The sequence below is a fragment of the Melospiza georgiana genome, chromosome 9 (genome assembly GCF_028018845.1).
Source record: "Melospiza georgiana isolate bMelGeo1 chromosome 9, bMelGeo1.pri, whole genome shotgun sequence".
Lineage (NCBI taxonomy): Eukaryota > Metazoa > Chordata > Aves > Passeriformes > Passerellidae > Melospiza > Melospiza georgiana.
In genome coordinates this window covers 30,021,276-30,040,844 of record NC_080438.1, presented here as the reverse complement: position 1 = coordinate 30,040,844, position 19,569 = coordinate 30,021,276, and the positions used below count along the sequence as shown (strand labels likewise).

Genomic DNA, 19,569 nt, shown 5'->3' with positions numbered 1-19,569 from the left:
ACAGTGGGAGGTGTCCCTGCCATGGCAGGGTGGCACCGGGTGGGATTTAAGGTCCTCTCCAGCCCAGCCCACCCTGTGATCCCACTCCCTTTTGTGTCCCTGTGATCCCATTCCCCTTTCCTGTCCCAGGCCACTCCTGCAATAGTTTAAGCTGATCCCTCACACAGGCCCCTCTAACACACCTTAAACCTGGCTTTGGCTCAGCTCCCCACATGTCTGGGAGATAAGGGGAGGTGGAGAGGCAAAGGAGCCTGGGATTCCCAGATAAGGTGCATATTTAGCTACCTAAGTACCCTGAGGTGATAAAACACCCTGGAATAGGCTCTGCAGCCAAGGCACTTCATACAAGACCTGACTGCGGCTTCCCAAGTTCTGTGTTACATTTACCCAGAGGTTTTCAGTTCTTTTTGCTCGCTCAGGAAAATCCAAGAGCACAAATCCCAAAAGCCTGAGCACCCTCAGCAGCCGCTCCATTGTCCCCAGTGCCAGAGCAGAACAATCCAGAAGAAAGGTGAGGCAGTGGTGGTGCCTTGTGCAGGCTGCCCTGGAGCAGAGGCTGGGCAGAGTTCCAGAATAAAGCAGGGATTGATTCAAAGGATCTCCTCCATGAATCCACCTTGGGTAGCACAAGAACCCATCATCATTATATTGCAAATATCATATACTGTTGTCTACTTATAGCAAGAATTTCATACCTGCTTGATGTTTCTTGTAGGCAGCTCCTCAGAGCACTGATTTTTCCTTTCTTCTCCTAGCAGCCCATTGACTCCAGTTCCCCTCTCAACCAGGTAATTCACTATTTTATAACACTCCTCTCACTGGCTACAGCTGTGGCCTGGTAAAGTTAGGCCTGTTCCTAATCTCTAATAATTGGCTCAGCTGCAACTCCTTAGGGGTAAGATTACATTCTATACTACCTTTATTTACTTATATTCTATCCCCCTGCAAGAGCCCAGCCAGGGCTGCACCCAAGATGAACCAAAATGGCCCCAAAATGCACGGCCGGGCACGGGCTCTGTCCCTGGGATCAGTTCTGCTCCATTTGCACCTTGCAGTTCATTGTCCCATTCCAGCTTTAGCCCAGGCAGTCCCACCCTGCTTGTTTTTCTCTCTCCAGCCCACGGGGTTTGTGCTCCTGGGCTGCGATTTGGGTCATTTGTCCTTGGTGCCCAGCTGGAGCAGGAATTGTTTTGTCTCCCTGCTCTGTGCACAGAGCTCAGCATCCCTGAATGTGAGCCCAGCCCCACACACTAAAGCAGCACAGAGTGTGAAAATAGAAAAGCCAAACCTGAGGCATCAGTGGCACGGGAGAGATAAGTGTGCAGCAGATCAAAGAGCCCATGAGGGGACAAGGCAGCCCTCCCTGGGAACATTCCCCCTGCAGCCCTGGCAGATAACCTGCCTGGCAAACTGAGGGGGGATTATTTGCCCTGGGATGAAGTCATGCAGCAGGATGAACATGGTTTGTGTCAGCATCAGCCACTCAGGCTCCAGCCTCGCTCCACGTGGGGCTTTTTTCCCCCCAAAATGTATTTATGTTGGCCTGTGCGTGGAATATCCCACCTCAGGGCTGAGTCTCACATCCCACAGGGCTCCAGGAACGAGTGCTGCCCCAGCACACAGTGGGACTGTAAAAGATCCCACAGAAAAACACCTGGGAATTGTGTCCAGCCCTCACTCAAAATTTCCATCACAGAACAGCAGGAGGGAGTTTCTGTGCCAGCCTCAAAACGTGGGACAGGCTGGAATTCCAGGATTCCAGGAGCCAAACCTGGCACCAGCGTGCAGGGACATCACTCCCAGGATGCTGCTGAGCAGTGAATCTCTTCTGGCCAAAAAAATTGGCATTTTTTCTTCTCTAAATTTTACCTTCTGTGGCCAAAAGAGGAAAGTGTCTGTGCTCCTCTTTGAAATCCACAATCACACACACAGTTGGCCAAGCCTCACCTGGATGCTGGCCAGTGCTTACACATTTTCTTGTTGCTGGCACACAGAGCCACTGTACAAAAAGATCTGTTTTACTAAAAAACCCAGATGTGTTTAGCTGAAAGTTAAAAAAAGAAAAATTATAAAAAAAATAAATCTCAATGACTGAAAAAAGATGGGAAAATCCAGGGGGGGTTGTGGTTTCTCAAGCTTTGCAAGCTATTTATTTCTGGGAATCACAAACCTCGTTTCATTTTATGAATCAGATGCTCCTTAAAGTTACAGCCCTCTTGTCTCCTCTTTTCCCCTCTCCTCGTTCCCAGTGGTTAAATAAAGAACAAAACAATGCCATATTTAGGGTATTTATATATAGAAGAGGCTCCATGAAGAACAAAAGGACTGTTCCAGAGGAATATTGGCACCAGCATGCACATATTCCACTTGGGAATATACCCCTGCCATACACATCCAGGTTAAACCTCTTCAGAACATGCTCACAACACAATAAATAATAAATAATAAATAATAGTACATAGTAAAAACAGAGCATTTTCCTACACTCTTCCTATTGGATTCCACTCAAGCAGGGTTTTTCCAGCTCATTTTTACACCAGCCCATGCAAACTGGCATTTTCCTTTTCTCCCTCACTGCAGCTCTTGTGGAAGTTCTTGCCCCAAATTTCAGTGATTTGTGCCCAGGGTTTCTCCTGCAGTGTCAAAGCTTGGGGTAAGCACAAAGCCAAGGCTCAGGGGAAGGGGAACAATGGAGAATGAGACAAGAAGAACACAAAGATTGGGCACAGAACATTCCCAGCCCACAGGATCTCTGTGGTGACATTAAACCCTCTCATCCCAGGACTCTGCTGTGCCCTGACCCCATTCTGTTCTGGTTCTGATCTCTGGCTCTGATCCCCGAGGTGAAAACCCATTTCTGTGTCCTGCAGGGACCAACCTTGCCATGCATGATGGATAAAAGTGACTTTCAAAGGGATGTGCAGCACAGGAACATCAAAAATAACGTTAAAAATCTGGGTTTTGGGGGAAATTTTGAGAAGCAATGGCTACAGTGCAAATTCCTGGTTTAGAGGAAGGTGTCCGTGGCAGGGGCTGGAATTAGGGGATCTCTGGGGTCCCTTCCAAACCAAACCCTCCTGGGATTCTGGGATAAATTTATGTGCAATGCACAGACACAGAGCAATGCACAAATACACCAGTGAACCACCAAAATGCTGCCTTTGATCTCCCTAAAAATAAACTAAAAGTATTAAATCAACCCAATTTGTGTTTGAATTCAGAAGTTCATGGAGAAAAGGACATATATCAGCTGAGGGCGATGAATCCAGCTTTTCCAGCCACAGCTCCCTGACCTCTCTGTGCCTCCCAGGCTGCTCTGAGGTGCCCTTGACTCCATCCACACTGGGGAAAGGATTCCAGCAGTGGAGAGCCTGAGCTGCCTCCTGGGGACACATCCAGCTGTGGGACATGGGCATCCACAGCCTCCTGTCACCTGCCTGAAGCTGGCCCTGCAGCTGCAGCACCCAGAGATAGAATATTTTATATTATAATTATTATTATTTTAAATATATATAATATAATACAATATATATTATATCACACTATATTATACTTTACTATATTATTATGTATTATATATTATATATTTCTATTATATTTTAAAATATTATTTTCAATTTTATATTAAAAATTATGTGTGTATATAATATTTCTATATAATAAATAAAATATTATATATTAATAGAATAGAAATTATATATGTTTATATTCTATTTCTATATTTCTATATTATATATTATTTCTGTAATATAGAAATATAATATACTAGTACGTATTTATATAATATTTACTATATTTTATATTATTTTATAAGTTTTTATTATATTTTATATTAAATATTTTCTATTATTTTTAATAATATTTATATTTTATATTTCATTTTATTATCAATAATTTATATATTTATATAATATTTTTATTCTTATATAATATAAATATTTCTTTCTAAAGCACAAGTAGGGCTTGTTGGGCTTTTTTTTTTTAAATAAAAAAGCTAAGTGAGAGCAGCAGAGCAGGACCATGGAATGTGATCCCAGGGCAGAGTCAAAGGAAGGATGCTCAGGGCAGGCAGTGCTGCCCAGCCAGCAGCACTTTCCTTCAGACTGATTTCCAAATCAGACTTTTGGCCACTTCCTTTAGGGAAAGCAGCAAAATTAACACACAAGAATTATTGTGTTATCTATCCCTCTCACAGAAATCATCATCTGGCATTCCCATTCACACTTGGCCCATCTGTTTTTCTATAAATTATGGAGAGAAAAGGGCTGAGTGGGTGGATATTTGTAAAAACAGGATCCTCAAATGAGATCTGTAAATGAAGAGCACCTTGCACTCATGGGTGGCTGATAAAGACATGGCAACAGCAGGCCCAGGAATTTGCATCAGGTTTTCTCCTGATTTTATGGCCCAAACTGTTCCCAAGGGAAGTGTTTCCCCAGAGGGAGGATGATGAGGGAGGACAGCCAGGTACTTCATCTCTCACCCTGCAGCTTGAAAACTGCCACAGATGAGCTTGGCTTGCACAGAAAGAAAAGCAACAAAATTAATTTCATAGCCACAAATTCATTTTTCAACTTGTACAGGGAGAAGGCGACACGAGAGTCACACAATCCAGTCCCCAGGACATTCCCTGCATGCAAGGAGCAGCAAACACAAAGAACCAGAATGTGAGGTAATTTCCCTCCTGCATTTCACAACATGCAACTGAAGTGTGATTAAATGTCTTTTTTCGTTACAAAATCATAATTATTACAACTACAAAATCAACTATTAACGAGAACATCTCCCTTTCTTTTCACCTTTTCACATCCTTTGTGTGTATTTCAGCTGGTTAAGTTGTGGGGGTTTTTTTGGAAGGAGAGCAAAAAAACCACCAAATCCCTTGCCAGAAAGAAAAAATGGGTAAAAAGATTCCCAAATGTATTTTGTTTTAAAAAGTGAGGCAATCCTGAGTGGCCCAGACAGTGAAACTCCAGCCCAGCTCTGCTCTCTGTGGGCTCTGACCACCAAGGAGGTGTTGTTCAACCCCACAAATTTCAGAAACCCCAAACTAGGTGGGAGCAGCACAAAATCCCCATTTTCTCACCTCATTCATTAATTCTCCAAACTGCTGGAGAGCCCAACAGCCCCCAAATCCCAGAGCAGCAGGAAACTTCCCTCCCCAGAGCCCCTCAGAATCACCCAGCAGGGCTGGAACCCCCTGAAACCCCAGCACAGAGCTGCCCTTCCAAAGCAAACTCCAGGACTCCACAGCAGCACCTTCACAAGGGGAGATAAAACCACATTTTAGGCTGTTCCATTAGAGGGCATCCTACAACATCCTTTTGTGGTCAGAGGCTTCTCCTCGTTCATATCCTCAGCAATAATTCACGGAAGGTTTTCCGTAAGAGCCAGGAACATTCACACTCCCAGGGTTTTCATCCCTTGTAATTGCATTTATCGCATTAATAGATGAATTTTCTGGTTCAGTTGGGTGCCTGTTTCCCTCCCCTCACCAGGAGGGATTTTCAATGTTTTTCCACAATGTTTTTCCACAATGTGAGATGCGAATAAGCACCACAAAACTGATTCCAAACCTCAGGACAGCCACACATCACACTTGAGAACAGCAAGGCACTGAAAAGGTGAGCAGGTTTGATCAGGTATTTTGAAATTAGAGATAGAAGTGAATATTCTCAAAAACTGCCCAAGACAGAAGCTCCACTGCCAAAATACAACGTGGGGAGTGCTCAGAGCCTGCAGCAGGAGCCAAACCTGAGCTCCAGGACACAGGGAGATACGGTGCAAACAGCCACTGCTCCCACCCACCTAACTCCATCTTTTAAAAAATCTTTAAAAAAATCTTTTCAGGCAGTTTATTAATACAGGTACAGAGAGACAGACACAGTTTACGACCCTGAAAATCAGCAAGAAGCCCCAGGGCAGTAAAATCTGCTGTAGTGATAAATATTTCCCTGACTGGGCTGTGACATGGATGAAGTACCTGTAGGTGCCCTGAAATCACTGCACAGACTGAAGGCACCAGAGGACCCAAAGGTAATAATATTGCAAATTAAGAAGTCTGGGCTAAGAAACAGGAGTTGACACGATAACATGAAAACATCACTGCGAGACAGATAACTCCGTCACAATAAATTACCATCCTATCTGACTTAAAAAGCAGAATGGAGAAGTGCTCCTGTCACACCACATGACAAATGAACTTCTGCCTGCTGAAATGCAAGATTAATGAAGGCACAGAAGAGACATGAAAGGACTTACGAGGATCCTGGGCTCGCTGTTGGCGGGGGACCTGGAAAAGTGACAGAAGAAAAACAGCAGGATGAGTTACGGCGAGGTAGCAAGCAGGAAGCTTTTGAAAACCTTTTAAAAGATAAAAGCACCAGTCTGTGGTGCTGCCTGTGGTTTATGGAGTTGAACAGAGGAGTGGCAGCCCCTCAGCACCAAAGAAAAGGCTGTATTGGCTGCAGAACATGACACAGGACAATAAACAGGTGAGCAGCTCACCCTCCCCTTGAATATGCCTTAGGAGAACACCTAATGATTAATTTCTTATCAGAAATCAGAAAACACGGGAGATTTATGAAAAAAAGAAGATGAAACTCATCACATCCATCATTCCTTGTGTGTTATTTGTCCAGCTCCAAAGAGGATTAACCAGGACTGTGTGCAAATATCTTCATCTCAGTGAATTATTTCCCCCTGACCGTGGAGGAGGAGGGGGAGAAGACACACAAAACCTGTTTCTTGTTTGGAATCTTCTGAGTGGTGAGACCAGCTTTGAAGGCAGTTATCTCAATATAAACTTGAGAGAATGAGTGCTTATTTTCCCTGACAGGTATATATGGGGCTCATCTCAGGCCCTCAGCCTGCAGTGCCAGCTGAGGTTTCTCACTCACCAGACACAGAGGTCACTCAGAATAAAGGAGTTTTTCTCCTCTGGTCTGAATCTCCCCAGGTACCCCATTAATGGGGGCTCAGCCTGGAGCAAAGGAGGCTCAGGGGGGCTCTACACAAATCCTGCCAGGAGAGGACAGACAGGGAGGGTCGGGCTCTGCTCCAGGGAACAGGGACAGGAGGAGAGGAAACAGCTTCAAGCTGTTCCAAAGGAGGTTTGGATTGAATATTGGGAAAATTTCTCCTCCAAAAGTGTTGTAATAGTCTACTCAAGGCAATCACCATCCCTACAACTGTTCAAAAAACATGGATGTGGCACCTGGGACATGGTTTAGTGGTGAACGTGGTGGCAGTGCTGGGTTCTAGTTGGACTGGATGACCTCGGAGGCCTTTTCCAACGTGAACATTCCATGATTCTATGAAAATACAGCTGTTCCTACATGCCCATGGAGCCAATTATTTAGGAAACCTGTGGATGGGGTTAAAAGGGCAGAGATCCCAGCCCTGCAGGACAGACAGCAGGGTCCAAGTCTCTCTTCTCAGGGGTGTCCCACGGCTCCTCAGCTACCCAGGAGCTCCATCCAAGCTCCATCCAAGGCACGTTTCTGAACTGCCATCCTAACACCCTCTCTGAGAAGCCCATTTTGAGTCAGCTCATGGATTCCTGGGCTCTCTGCATAACCCAAGCTCAATAAGTTTAACAAACTTGGCCTTTCCAACCTCAACAACTCCACACCGCCGCCACGCCGGCGCGCCGCCTTGCCCGTGCCGAGCCCCTTCCCCCGAGCAGGAGCCGCGCCAGCTTACCAGGAGCAGACTCACCGAACTTGACGAAGAGCACGCCGGTGGTGGACACGGTCCTCCTGCCGTTGGTGGCCACGCACTGGAAGTAGCCGGTGTCGGTGGTGTCCAGGTTGCGGATGCGCAGGCGGGAGCCGTACGGGGTGGCGCGGAAGGAGATCCTGCGCGGCTCCTGCACCACGGGCGCGTCGTTCTTCAGCCAGCGCACCGTGGGAGGCGGGTTCCCCGACACCTTGCAGTGCAGCTCTGCCGTCTGCCCCAGCGTGGTGGTGATGTTGTTCATGGGCTCGTCCAGCGTCAGGAAGTAATCTGGGGTTGGGCAGAAAAGAAGGGGGATGAAGGGTTCCAGAGCGGGGATGGCGCTGTGGAGAAAGCGCCCGCTGGTCTTTGGAAGTGACACAGAGGAGGTGGAATGTCACAGACATCTTTTATGGAAAATCCTTTCCTGAGGATTTTTCCTCCTGAGAAGCTGAGAGGCCTCAGGAACAAAATGCAAACAATGATTATCTGCTGCTGTGGAATGCAACAGGTGCATCTGTGATTGGGCTCATGGGGTTGTTTCTAATTGATGGCCAAACACAGTCAGCTGGCTCAGACTCTCTGTCCGACACACAAGCCTTTGTTATCATTCTTTCTTTTTCTATTCTTAGCCAGCCTTCTGATGAAATCCTTTCTTCTATTCTTTTAGCATAGTTTTAATATAATATATATAATAAAATAATAAACCAGCCTTCTGAAACATGGAGTCAGATCCTCGTCTCTTCCCTCATCCTCGGACCCCTGTAAACACTGTCACAGTGGATAGCAGGGTTCCCTCTGCTGTTTCAACATCTCCTACTTGGCTTAATTTAGCCCATAGAAAAAAACACTGCTGCTGTTTTTTTTTTTTTCTTTTTCCTAACCAAAACACAGGAAAAACATCTCAGCACTCCAGTTGTTCATTTTGATGCCGACCTGCCTCTGCTCATTCCATAACCCACCAAATGTAGGAACATATGAAAGGAATCATTCAGAAGTGCAAATCCTGTGACCCAGAACAGCTGTGGCTGTCCCTGGATCCCTGGCAGTGCCCAAGGACAGGGTTTGGAGCAGCCTGGGATAGTGGAAGGTGTCCCTGCCATGGCAGGGGTGGCACTGGATGAGATTTAATGTCTCTTCCAACCCAAACCATTCCAGGATTCTGTGATCCTGTCTCCAAGCCATTCTTAGTGGCCCTCAGGCTGAGCAGATGGCGTGTAATCCATGATTTTGTAAGCACCAGCTGCAGAGATGAGGAATAAGGATCATATCTTTATGAGGAGACTTTATTCTCACTCAGTGTTTCCATGGCTAAGAGTACTGAAGATTACCTCCACTCTGAAATAGGGTTCATGATTGAAAAAGCAAATAAAATTAAAATTATGAAGATGAATCTCTCCTCACCCATTTCTGAGCACTGCCTTCTCTCCAGGGCTATTTCACTGGGCATCCCTCAGGAAGAGGCCATTCCTCATTCCCTGTACTCACCACTTCATTAAATTTAAAGATGGGTTGGGGATGGGGAATGGAATCTCCATGTCAGAGGTTCAAAACTAACGGTGGCCACCATCAGCTGCTGGCTGTCCCAGCAGGGTGGCCAAGGAATGAGAAATCCCAACTGCATCTGGCTCCTGAACTCTCAGAGCCAAACCAGGAGGTCAAGAAAAGCCAGAATCAGGCAGTGAACTCGGAATCACAGAATTATTTGGGTTGGAAGGTACCTTGGAGTTAACCCATTTCCATCCCCTGGCATGGCAGGGGCAACTTCCAGTATCCCAGGTAGCTCCAAGCCCTGTCCCACCTGGCCTTGGACACTTCCATCCCCAAACTGGTGCTGTGCTGCTTGTGCTCCATCACTCTCAAGTCCACCTGCAGCTCACTCCAGCAAGAAACCTTCCTGAAAGTGTGAAAAACCCCTCCAGCACGTTCCAAACCAGCTCAGCCACCCAGCCTGCCTAAGTAAGCCACTTCCCTAATTATTCCTGTAATCTTGGCTTGCCCAGCTCCTCCCTTCATTATGGGTTGTGGGGAGCAGTATCTCCTGCCTTTGTTTTTAATCTGTTTAGCACACAGCTTACCCTGTGTTTGCACAGCACTTTGAACAAAGCCTCCCTGTCCTCACCTGGTCCCAGGAGCCATTTGGGACAAACATTTGGCACCCAGGCCCTGCCCACAGATATTTTTTTTTTCCACGTGTATTTTTTCAATTAAGTCCTAATGTGCAGGTGTGAAACTGTGCTTCTCTCAGGGAGGAAGGGACAGGATGAGAGGGAACGGCCTCAAGTTGTACCAGAGGAGGTTTAGATTGGGAATCAGGGGAAAAAAATCTCATGGGAAGAGCTGTAAAGCGTTTAAGCAAGGTGCCCAGAGCAGTGGTGGAGTCACCATCCCTGGAAATGTTCAAAAAACATGTGGAGTGGCACTTGGGGACGTGGTTTAGTGGTGAACATGGTGCTGGTTGGACTTGGTGATCTTAAAGGCCTTTTCCAATTTGAACATTCCATGATTCTATGAAAATACAGCTGTTCTGGCACTCTCATAGATCCAGTTATTCAGGAAACCTGTGGATGGGTTAAAAGGGCAGAGATCCCAGCCCTGCAGGGTCCAAAGTCCCTCAGGGGTGTCCCTTGGCTCCTCATCTCCCCAGGACCATTTCTCCAAGCTCCATCCAAGGCACATTTCTGCCCTGCCATCCTGACACCCTCTCTGGGAAGCAGGGCTCCAGCCAGCCCATGGATTCCTGGGCTCTCTGCACAATCTGGGTTTAATAAAGCCCCACTAATGGCCTGGGACCAGAGAACCACAGTTAATTACCCAGTGTGGCGTTTCTGAACCACAGCCATTTATTTAATTCCTGATAATGCTCCTTCAGCCATCTCCAGCCCAACAGGGAGGGAGGCAGCCCTGGATGGGCTGCCTGACAAGCAGCACAGTGAACAGGATGGGTTAAAGCTCCTGAGGAATTCAGGAGAGGCAAATAAAGGAGTGAGGATGTAGGGCAGGTTTCCAAAGGCTGGAAAAGGATTTTGAGGTACCAACAGAAATTTTTAATCAGTGAAAAAGTGTGGCTGAACTTCTCTGTAAATGGCAACACAAGTGGCCTCAGGAGCTGCTGACTCCTCTGATTGTTCTCCACCTTCCTCCAGGAGCTACTGCACAAACACTAAAACAAATTCATCTCCTAAATTCACCCTAGATTAGTACTCAAATCTGCACATTTAGCATCTGAATCATAAACCAGATCAAGCAGCTCACCTGAGATGAGATTTAAACAGGGCAGGTTTGAAGCCATTGGCAGCTCTGGGAGATGTTTCTCACAGATTAAGCCGTTTTGGAACTGAAAATGAACTCCCCAAAAACCCTGGATTTCTGCTGAGGCACAAAATATGATGAGCCTCCCTTCCCTGGCATGCACCAAACTCCTCCACTGCTGCCCTTGCCTGGTGTGGAGGGGTTAGAGAGAAGCCCAGTTGTATTTTTATTGTCTCTCTCACCTTCCAAAGCCCATCAAAAGGAGAAATTCTTCCCTGTGACAGGGGTGAGGCCCTGGCATGGTTTTCCCAAAGAGGCTGTGGCCGCCCCTGGATACCTGGCAGTGCCCAAGGCCAGGTTGGAGCAGTCTGGGACAGTGGGAGGTGTCCCATGGCAGGGGTGGGATGGGATGGGATTTAAGGTCCCTTCCAATGAATAATTCATCTGCCCCTCTCCTGCCATCCAGGAGCCCTCCAGATGGATTGACTCCCTCTGACCTCAAGGACAATTTCTTAGAAGAAAGGATGGGTTTTGTGCACTGGGAACGATCCATTCTGGTGGCACTGGCCTTTGGAAAGTCTGAGTTTAATCCTGGCTCGGAGCAGCCCCGGGTGAATCAGCCCAGTTGTGATTTTTAGAAGAGCCAAAGGGAAGTAGACACCCAAAGCCAATCAAAGCTCACATGGGATTTGTGCAACTAAGGCCTTTTAAAAACAGCCTTAAACCTTTTGGCTCGATGTCTCCAGCCATAAAGTGAGGATAATAATCCCTCTTACATCATGGGGAGGCTGCTATGTACATTAATGAGATAATGCTCATAAAGCACTTTGAAGGTGAAAAGTGCTATGCTGGGATAAGCACTGTTATTATATTTTAAGTTAAATCTCAGGGTTTCAAGCACAGAACAAAAGCCTGTCCATATTTTAGAGTAGCACTCTATAAAAACATTTGGGAAATGTTTTAATTTCCAGAAGTACGGGAGAATAGCCTGAAAGAGTTCTAAATAAAATTTAGCCCACCTATAATTTAATAATAGTCAAACTGATTTTTTTTTAATTTGTAAAAACAATTTACTGCTGGGCCTAGACCCTGAATGCCAAGTTTCAGCCCACAGAGAGGGTTTTTCTTTAATGGCTGAGTTATAAACCCTTGAAAAATGCTGACAGCCCCTTTACTAGAGCAGCACTAGCGGGTGCCCTATAATGAACTTTTAAATGACTTGAGATAATATCTGGAAAGCCAAGCCTGAAATATATTTCTGGGTTTGAGCCATTGCCAAGGCAAACACAACACATCATAAGTCATCCTCATGATTCTGAGCGCATAAATTGGAGACACTGCATATAAAAGCCAAATATTAGGTATCCTTCATGGCCAAACTTTGGGCTGGTTTGATGTTACAGAACAGCAACAGCTGTGCAAGGACGAAATGTGGAGCGTTGCGTGTCTCCAAAGAAGAAAAGTGTCTGTATTTCCACAGCTCTGCCCTGACATTGTTAAATAGGAGCCTGCCCAGTCCTAATAAATCCTCCACTATTCCACTACTTTTAAGTGGAACCCAGGTGGCTTTCAAAATAAAAGCTGGTCCTGGCCAGCCAAGGAATGTTAATCTGCTCTGTGACCACATGGTTGCTCTATCTTAAATTACCAAAGACACAGCTCAGAGCAGTAACACCCTCTTGGCTTGCAGGAGGGTTTTGCTGGCCACAGGGAGACCTTTCCCCCCAGCACCGTGTGTGCTGCATGTTTCTGATTTCACAAGGTGTTTAAAGCACGATGGGGATGTAGGATTAGACCCTGGAAGGGTCATTTTATGAGAAGAGTTGTTGTTTCATTTATCCTTCTCTTTCTGCCCTTCTGATCTTTCGGAATATTCAAAGAAAAGCTAAAATTAAAATCTCTGCTCAAGCTTAAACCAGCTTTAATCCAGGTGCACAAGAAAGGCTGGTGAGCCAAGTTCCTTCCACTGCAGATGGGAAACAACACAGTTCTCTGCAAACATCTCCAGACCTTTCCTCAGGCATGTGAGGACACCTTTTCCACCTGCTGGCCTGGAGAAGTTGCTCAATTCTGGATTTGAAGATTCAAACCTGCACTGCAGCACAGAGAGCAGAACGTGTCCTGGCTGGAGTAAGGCACTGGGACACCAACATTCCAGTGGTAATTGCATTTATGGAATCCTGGAATAGTCTGGGCTGGGAGGGACCCCAGCCATCAGCTCATTCCATGCCCTGCCATGGGCAGGGACCCTTCCACCAGACCAGGCTGATCAAACCCCATCCAGCCTGGGGGTGTTTAACAAAGCCTGGATGTGGCACTGGGTGCCAGGGTTTAGTTGGGGTGCTGGGGCTGGGTGGGACTCGATGATTTTTAAGGTCTCTTCAGTCATTCTGTGAGTCTGTGAACCTGGCCTTGAATCATGCTTGTGAACTGAAAGGTTTGGCAGCTCCCTGGTTCTTTGTCACTGCACACACTGGAAAAATGCCCAAAAGTGTCTCAGGGAAAGCTGCATTTTCATTCATTCAGAGCCACGAGTCCAGTGTGGTGCCACACCTGGATGTGCTCCATGCCTCCAAACATCAACACCGCCACCGAGCTCACTCCACTGGGAATCTCCCATGAGGAATAATTCTCTTTGGAGAAGGTCAGACACACAGAGTCCACCCAGAAGATCCAGTCCAGACTGAAGATGCTGGAGGGGCATGCTCCATGGCTGCTCCATGACAAGGAAGGAAGCAGCAGGATTTCTGATGGAAATCACACACATCCCTTGGGAAAAGGATTCCCCATGGATTGCTGGATCTGCCCATCACTCACAGAGGAAGACAACTCCCCGTGGGTCTGATCACCAGACCTTGCTATTAACAGGGTAAAAGGAAAACTCCCACTTGGAATTTCAATTATTTTAAATGAATAAACAAGAGGAATGACAGTGGGAGGGAAGAGATGCTGCACTCAAGTCATGATCTGGCAACCCTTGAAGAATATCAGAGTTAAAGAAGTCCAGATAATCATGTGGAAATATCCAATGTCTGCAGTCTTGGGACAAAGGAAACCTTCTGCTGCCTCAGCTTGCCCAGCTTTACCTCCAGTGGGTTTCCCAGAGGTGTGCAGGAGTCAGTTTGGGATGCACTTGGAAGTTCTGTCCTGACTTTCCCTTCCCAGACTCCATCCAGAGGGTTCAGTGCCAGCCAGGATAACTCCAACTCCCTGACCCCAACCAGGCAGGGCACAGCTTGAGGCCTGATGGTTTTCCAGATCTCCACGTGTGACTGTAACTGGGATTCCCAGAATTAATTTTGATATTCTGATAATTGGCAGCTCAGAGACGGCACTGAGTTTGTGGAGGGAGACAAGACTTCAAAAAAATTATCTGGAACCTGAATCCCACTGCTTTTGGGTGGGAACTGGGCAACTCCCTGCCCTCCATGAACTCCTGGATGCATTTGAGAGTTGCTTCTGCCCCTCCTTTCACCAGACACCTCTGAGCTTTAAGGACAGATGTCTCAGAGGTCACTTTGAGGGGAAATGAAGCTTTTCTTTACTCAGGAACCAGTTTTATAGCCCAAGTAGGAAACCTCTAAACTTTATCACCAAAAAAAAAAGTGATTTGGGATAGGTAAACAAATGTCCACATCCAGCTATAAAGCCAACTACTGAAAACCATCAAGGGATTTTGTTGTCACTTTAGAAGCTGCTCTGCAGTAAAGAGCCACAAAGAAAAACCCAAGCATTAAAGGGAGGGTGTATGGAAAGGTATGTGCCTCAAGATTAATGCTGTGGAGTCAAAGAAAAGCTGTTATTTCTGACATTTTGACATAGCATCACTTTAGGATCTGGTTCTTATTAGCCCTTTCTGTGCCTTTTAAAGGTCTATTTTTTTTTTCAACCAAAAATGTCAGGAAATTTGGAACAGAAACGTACAATAAAACACGTCCCTTGACCCTCTGATCTATCAATCTTTCAAATAAACAAAGATAGCTGGATGAGCCAGGAAAAGGTTATTATATATAGTTACCTTATGTATAATGGTCAATATTCACTGCACACACCCAGATTATACAAAGAATTTGATGTAAGTGCAGTTTTTTGTGAAAGATTTTTGCCCTGAAAGCCCAAAGTTACTCAGGGCAGTTTCATTTTCAGGCTGTGTTCTGTGACCTTCGAATTTCACACCCTGTATTATTTATAAATGAGACATTCAAGAAACACAAATTCTCAAATAAAAACGTGCACTCCGTCAGTGGAAAAGCAAACAAAAGGAGCTAATGTACTGTGGCTAAAAAAATTTTCAAACAAAGTAGCAGTAATTTACTGCCCTGCTACTAACGGGACCCCACAAATCGAATCAGAACCCTGAGCCCCACCAGGGGAGCCTGATTTACTCCATATCCCCCAGATAATAAAGGAAAATAGAAAGGTAAATTGTGCATGAATGTGAAAGCTGTAATTCTTCCCCTTTCAGCACAGGGATCAAATTCGCATCCAGTGATTTCAAAGGAGAATCTGGAATCTCTGAAGGACTGGGGCCAAAGGCAGGAGGCCTCGACCCACCTGGTTTTCCCCACGTTTGGGTGTGTTTATGTTGTTTGGGATGCAGCTTGCCTAAGAGTCAGATCCTCCCTGGGAGATGACTGAGATTTTCCCTCACAGAGCTCCCAGCCAGGTCCTTTCCCTGCCTGGGGGGATGTGCCAAGGTGGCAGCTTCAGCCTGGGTTTGTCAGTGAGGGTAGCCAAAGGCTCCATGAGCAGCCTGGCTGCAGCCCTGATGTCCTGCAGACCTTCCACTGCCTGCATTTTCCTCCTGCTGTGCTGGAGCTGCTGTCCGGCCCTTCCAGGAATGTTCTGCCCACACCAGGATCTCCAGGAAGTTCAGGACATGCAGTCCCAAACACTGCACCTCTCCCACCCCTTCTTTGGACCCTCCACATTCATTTTGGGCTGTGCATCCCCTGCCCACTGATATCAAGCGATCCTTGATATGCCTTTGAATGTTCAGGATAAATCCCAGCTGAGTCTTCTGCCAAGCTCTCCAGGGAATGTTGGTTCCAGGCACTGGGAAGGGCTGTGGGTCTGGACTCAGAGTCTGGGCTTGGGATGGTGGATGTCTGGAAATGGAAATGGTTCCAAAATATTTGCTTGCCAGGGCTGATAGGCCATGAAAGGAAAAGGGAAACAGGCAAAAACTCACAGCAATGGTTTTCTTTGGAAGCTGAAGGACCAAGGAAGAGATCTTGGGAGGAGGAGGAGGAGGAACCAACAGAAGAAATGAGCTGCAGCTCAGGCACAGGCAGGACACGTCCCTGTGCTCTGGAGGAGGCTGCAGGTGGGAATGGGGCACTGGGGGACCCATTCCAGGGCAGCTGCGTCACTCTCTTATCAGCCCTGCAGAATGAACAGCCACTGAAGCTGAATCCTACTCAGTTACAATAATATTCCAAAGCTGACCCTTTCCTGGCAAGGGCTCCAATATTATCTTCGCCTAAGGATGAAGAGATCCCAGACAATTCCTCCAGTATGGCAGATGTAAATAGGCTCCCATTCCTATTCAGGCCTATTGCTCTGTAAATAAACTGACGTGGGATGGAAGGAAGAAGGAGAAGCCTCTCCTCCCATGATCTGTTTCGTGGGATAGGAGCAGCTGAATGCAGGGCTCTTCACCTTTCTAAAGAAGGAAGAGAAGATGGGAAACTGGGAGCTGGAGCAGGAGCTGGTGGTGAGAGGGGACAGAAGGGGAGGAATTTTCAGGGAAGATAAATCCAAGGAGAAATCACTGTGCAGGAGCACATGGATGAGGCTTTTCCAGCCTCTTGAACCACGATCCCACGGGAGATCTCCCACCTGGGGCTGCTCCAGGCTCCCCCCACCAAAGGGAATCTCAACCAAAAACCTGTGAGTAAAAAGCTCCACCATGCACACCACCCTGGAATGGGGCTTTTCCTACCACCACAGCCCCCTTTTCCCCCCCAAACTTCACTTATTTCTCCTTATAGAATTAAATATTTATAGGATCATATTTTCATTTCTCTTTCTCCCTCGTGGCATTCCCTCTGCACACCATGGTTTACTAGTAGGGAAAGAGAGAGAAATGCTCATAGCTAAATCTCTCCCATTTAAAAAGTGATTATTTTTTATTTTTATGCCCAGTTTGTTTGTTTTTTTAAGGTTTTGGTGAGAAACCACCTCCTCCCTCCCATCAATCGTTGCTTTCAACAGCTCTTCACGGGTGGCTGCGTCTCTTTTAAATTCATTTCCTGCTAAAAAGAATAAACAGGCAACTGTTTAATGCTGTCGATTTAGCTTATTTAATAGAAATTGAAACCTGAATAGGGCTCAGTTGTAAGATAATCACTGCAGAACTCACCCGGCGAGGGAAAGCACCAAATTAAGTCATTATTTCAAAATGCAGAATATTATTATCAAGCTGCTCCTCCTTCCCCAGCACGGGGCACAGGCTGGAGGAGGAGATGCTCATTTCCAAAAGGCAGCAGGTAGAGTTGGAGCCACTTAGAGTAGGCAGGGATTTAATTGGGAAATCTGCTTGGAAACCACTTTCATGTGGTGAACTTAACAGGCTTTAAAATGAGTTTTACTGTGACGCTGGAGTACTGCAACCTCCTGGAAGACAAGTGGATTTTGACTCCTTTTTTTGGGCTGGAAATGCAAGGTGTGGCTGGGGCTGTGTGTTCTGTCCCCATCTGTCAGAGGTGGGGCAGTTATCTCTGTTCATTGGGCAGTTTTCGTTATCTCTTCCAACCAATTTTCCCTCCAGATCTCTGCTGTTCATGGGCCATTAATTATTAATTATCTGCTGTCCATGGCTGATCCAATTCCATCATCCCATGGGGAGATGCTCCGCCCAGGGGAGGGGCCAAGCATTCCTACCTGGGTACAATCTGAGGTTTGGGGCACCCCAGCAGCCTCTGCTGCCCTGCACTCCCAGAGGAGCAGCTTTGTGCTCCCTGCACTCCCAGAGGAGCAGCTTTGTGCTCCCTGCATTCCCAGAGGAATTCCAGGCCCATCTCCAGCAGCCCTGGAGCTGCAGAGGAAAACTCCCCCCTTGTGCAGGATCCCTGCTGCAGCAGAGCCACAGCTGGCACTGCAGGAGGGCTGAGCCCCCATGGGATGGGACTGTGCCACCACCATGGGATGGGACTGTGCCACCACCATGGCATGGGACTGTGCCACCACCCTGACACACAGCGGGTGAGGTTGAATTCTGACTCTGGCAGCGGTTTGTTCTTAGTTTGTTAGTACTATTGCATTTGTATTTTAATTTTCCTAATAAAACACAGTATTTTAATTTTCCTAATAAAAGAAAATGTTATTCCTATTCCCATATCTTTGCCTGAGAGCCCCTTAATTTCAAAATTTTAGTAATTCTGGAGGGAGGGCGTTTCCATTCTCAATTTCACAGGATGCTCCTGCCTTCCTTAGCAGACAGACACCTGTCTGTTCAAGCCAAGACACTCTTTGAGATGCAAAACAAATGGGAACCGAGCCTCATTTTCCCCTCGGAGGTTTCCAGTGCTGCCCAGGGCTTGGCTTGGTCCAAGCTGCAGTTTCAGGCTTTGAGGGAAGCAGCAGCAGCAGCTCCCACATGAAAGCCCAGGTGAGACAAGACAAAACCTGCGTGCCTGGCTGGCAGAAGCCGCCCCTCTGACGAAGCTTTTCGGGCACCAAGGCTTTGTTTTAATCCCGTATGTAAATCCGAGCTGGGGCGTGGCAGCTGCCAGCGCTGTAAATGCTAATGAGCCGCAGCAAAGGGCCGGTAATCCCCCAGGAATGCGGGACTCAGCCCAAACCCCGCTAATTGCCACATTCCAGGTGGATTAGAAGCCGGGAAATTCATTTTACCTGTTCCTGACAATATCTGCAGCTCAGCAACAGGTGCCGTGGAGAGATGGTTCAATCACACAGTGCTTGGGCTCTCCTAAGTCAAAGTTTTGCCTTCTCTGGCATTTCCAAACTTTGCAGTTTTATTTTCTAGGCCATTAATTATTTCCTGCTTTCTGAAACACCAAAGAAAGTTGCCAAACAGGGAAGAATCATGGAAAGAGAGGAGGTTTAGATGGGATATCAGGAAAAATCCTTTCCTGGGAGGGTGGGCAGGCCCTGGCACAGGTGCCCAGAGCAGCTGTGGCTGCCCATGGATCCCTGGAAATGTCCAAGGCCAGGCTGGATGGGGCTTGGAGCACCTGGGACAGTGGGAGGTGTCAACTCCTTCCCTCAGAAATTTACTGGGATTTGGGAATTCTCTGCTGATGACCATAAGCTTTCCTCCCTTTCCCACCAGCAACATTCCCACCCTTTGACTTTCATCTTCCCCACTGTGTCCTGGATCACCACAAAGTCCTGCTCCTTCCCTGCTGGGAAGGCAGATGTGGAAGGATCAACCCAAATATTACATATTCTCCTCATCCTTAAGCACAGAAAACATGTTTATGCATAAACATCAAACATTATGAGCACATGTTCAAAAAAACAGTAACAAAACATACAAAAACCATCTGGGGCAGAATTCCACTGTGGGAAATTTCCATTTTAGCAGTAAATGGTTGGCAAATGAAAAGTGGTTGACAAATTGCAGTGAGGGTGGCT

At 46.7% G+C, this 19,569-nt stretch overlaps 1 protein-coding gene across 1 annotated transcript in view; it reads right to left on the bottom strand.

Moving 5' to 3' along the window:
• The window catches only part of ROR1 (receptor tyrosine kinase like orphan receptor 1), a 150,530-nt gene that overhangs the window by 27,295 nt on the left and 103,666 nt on the right, over positions 1-19,569 (bottom strand). The window contains exons 3-4 of the mRNA XM_058030259.1: positions 7,720-8,007; positions 6,262-6,292 (exon numbers count right to left, since the gene is read on the bottom strand). Of these exons, the coding sequence (XP_057886242.1) occupies positions 6,262-6,292; positions 7,720-8,007 (319 nt within the window). The remainder of the gene's footprint in view (positions 1-6,261; positions 6,293-7,719; positions 8,008-19,569) is intronic.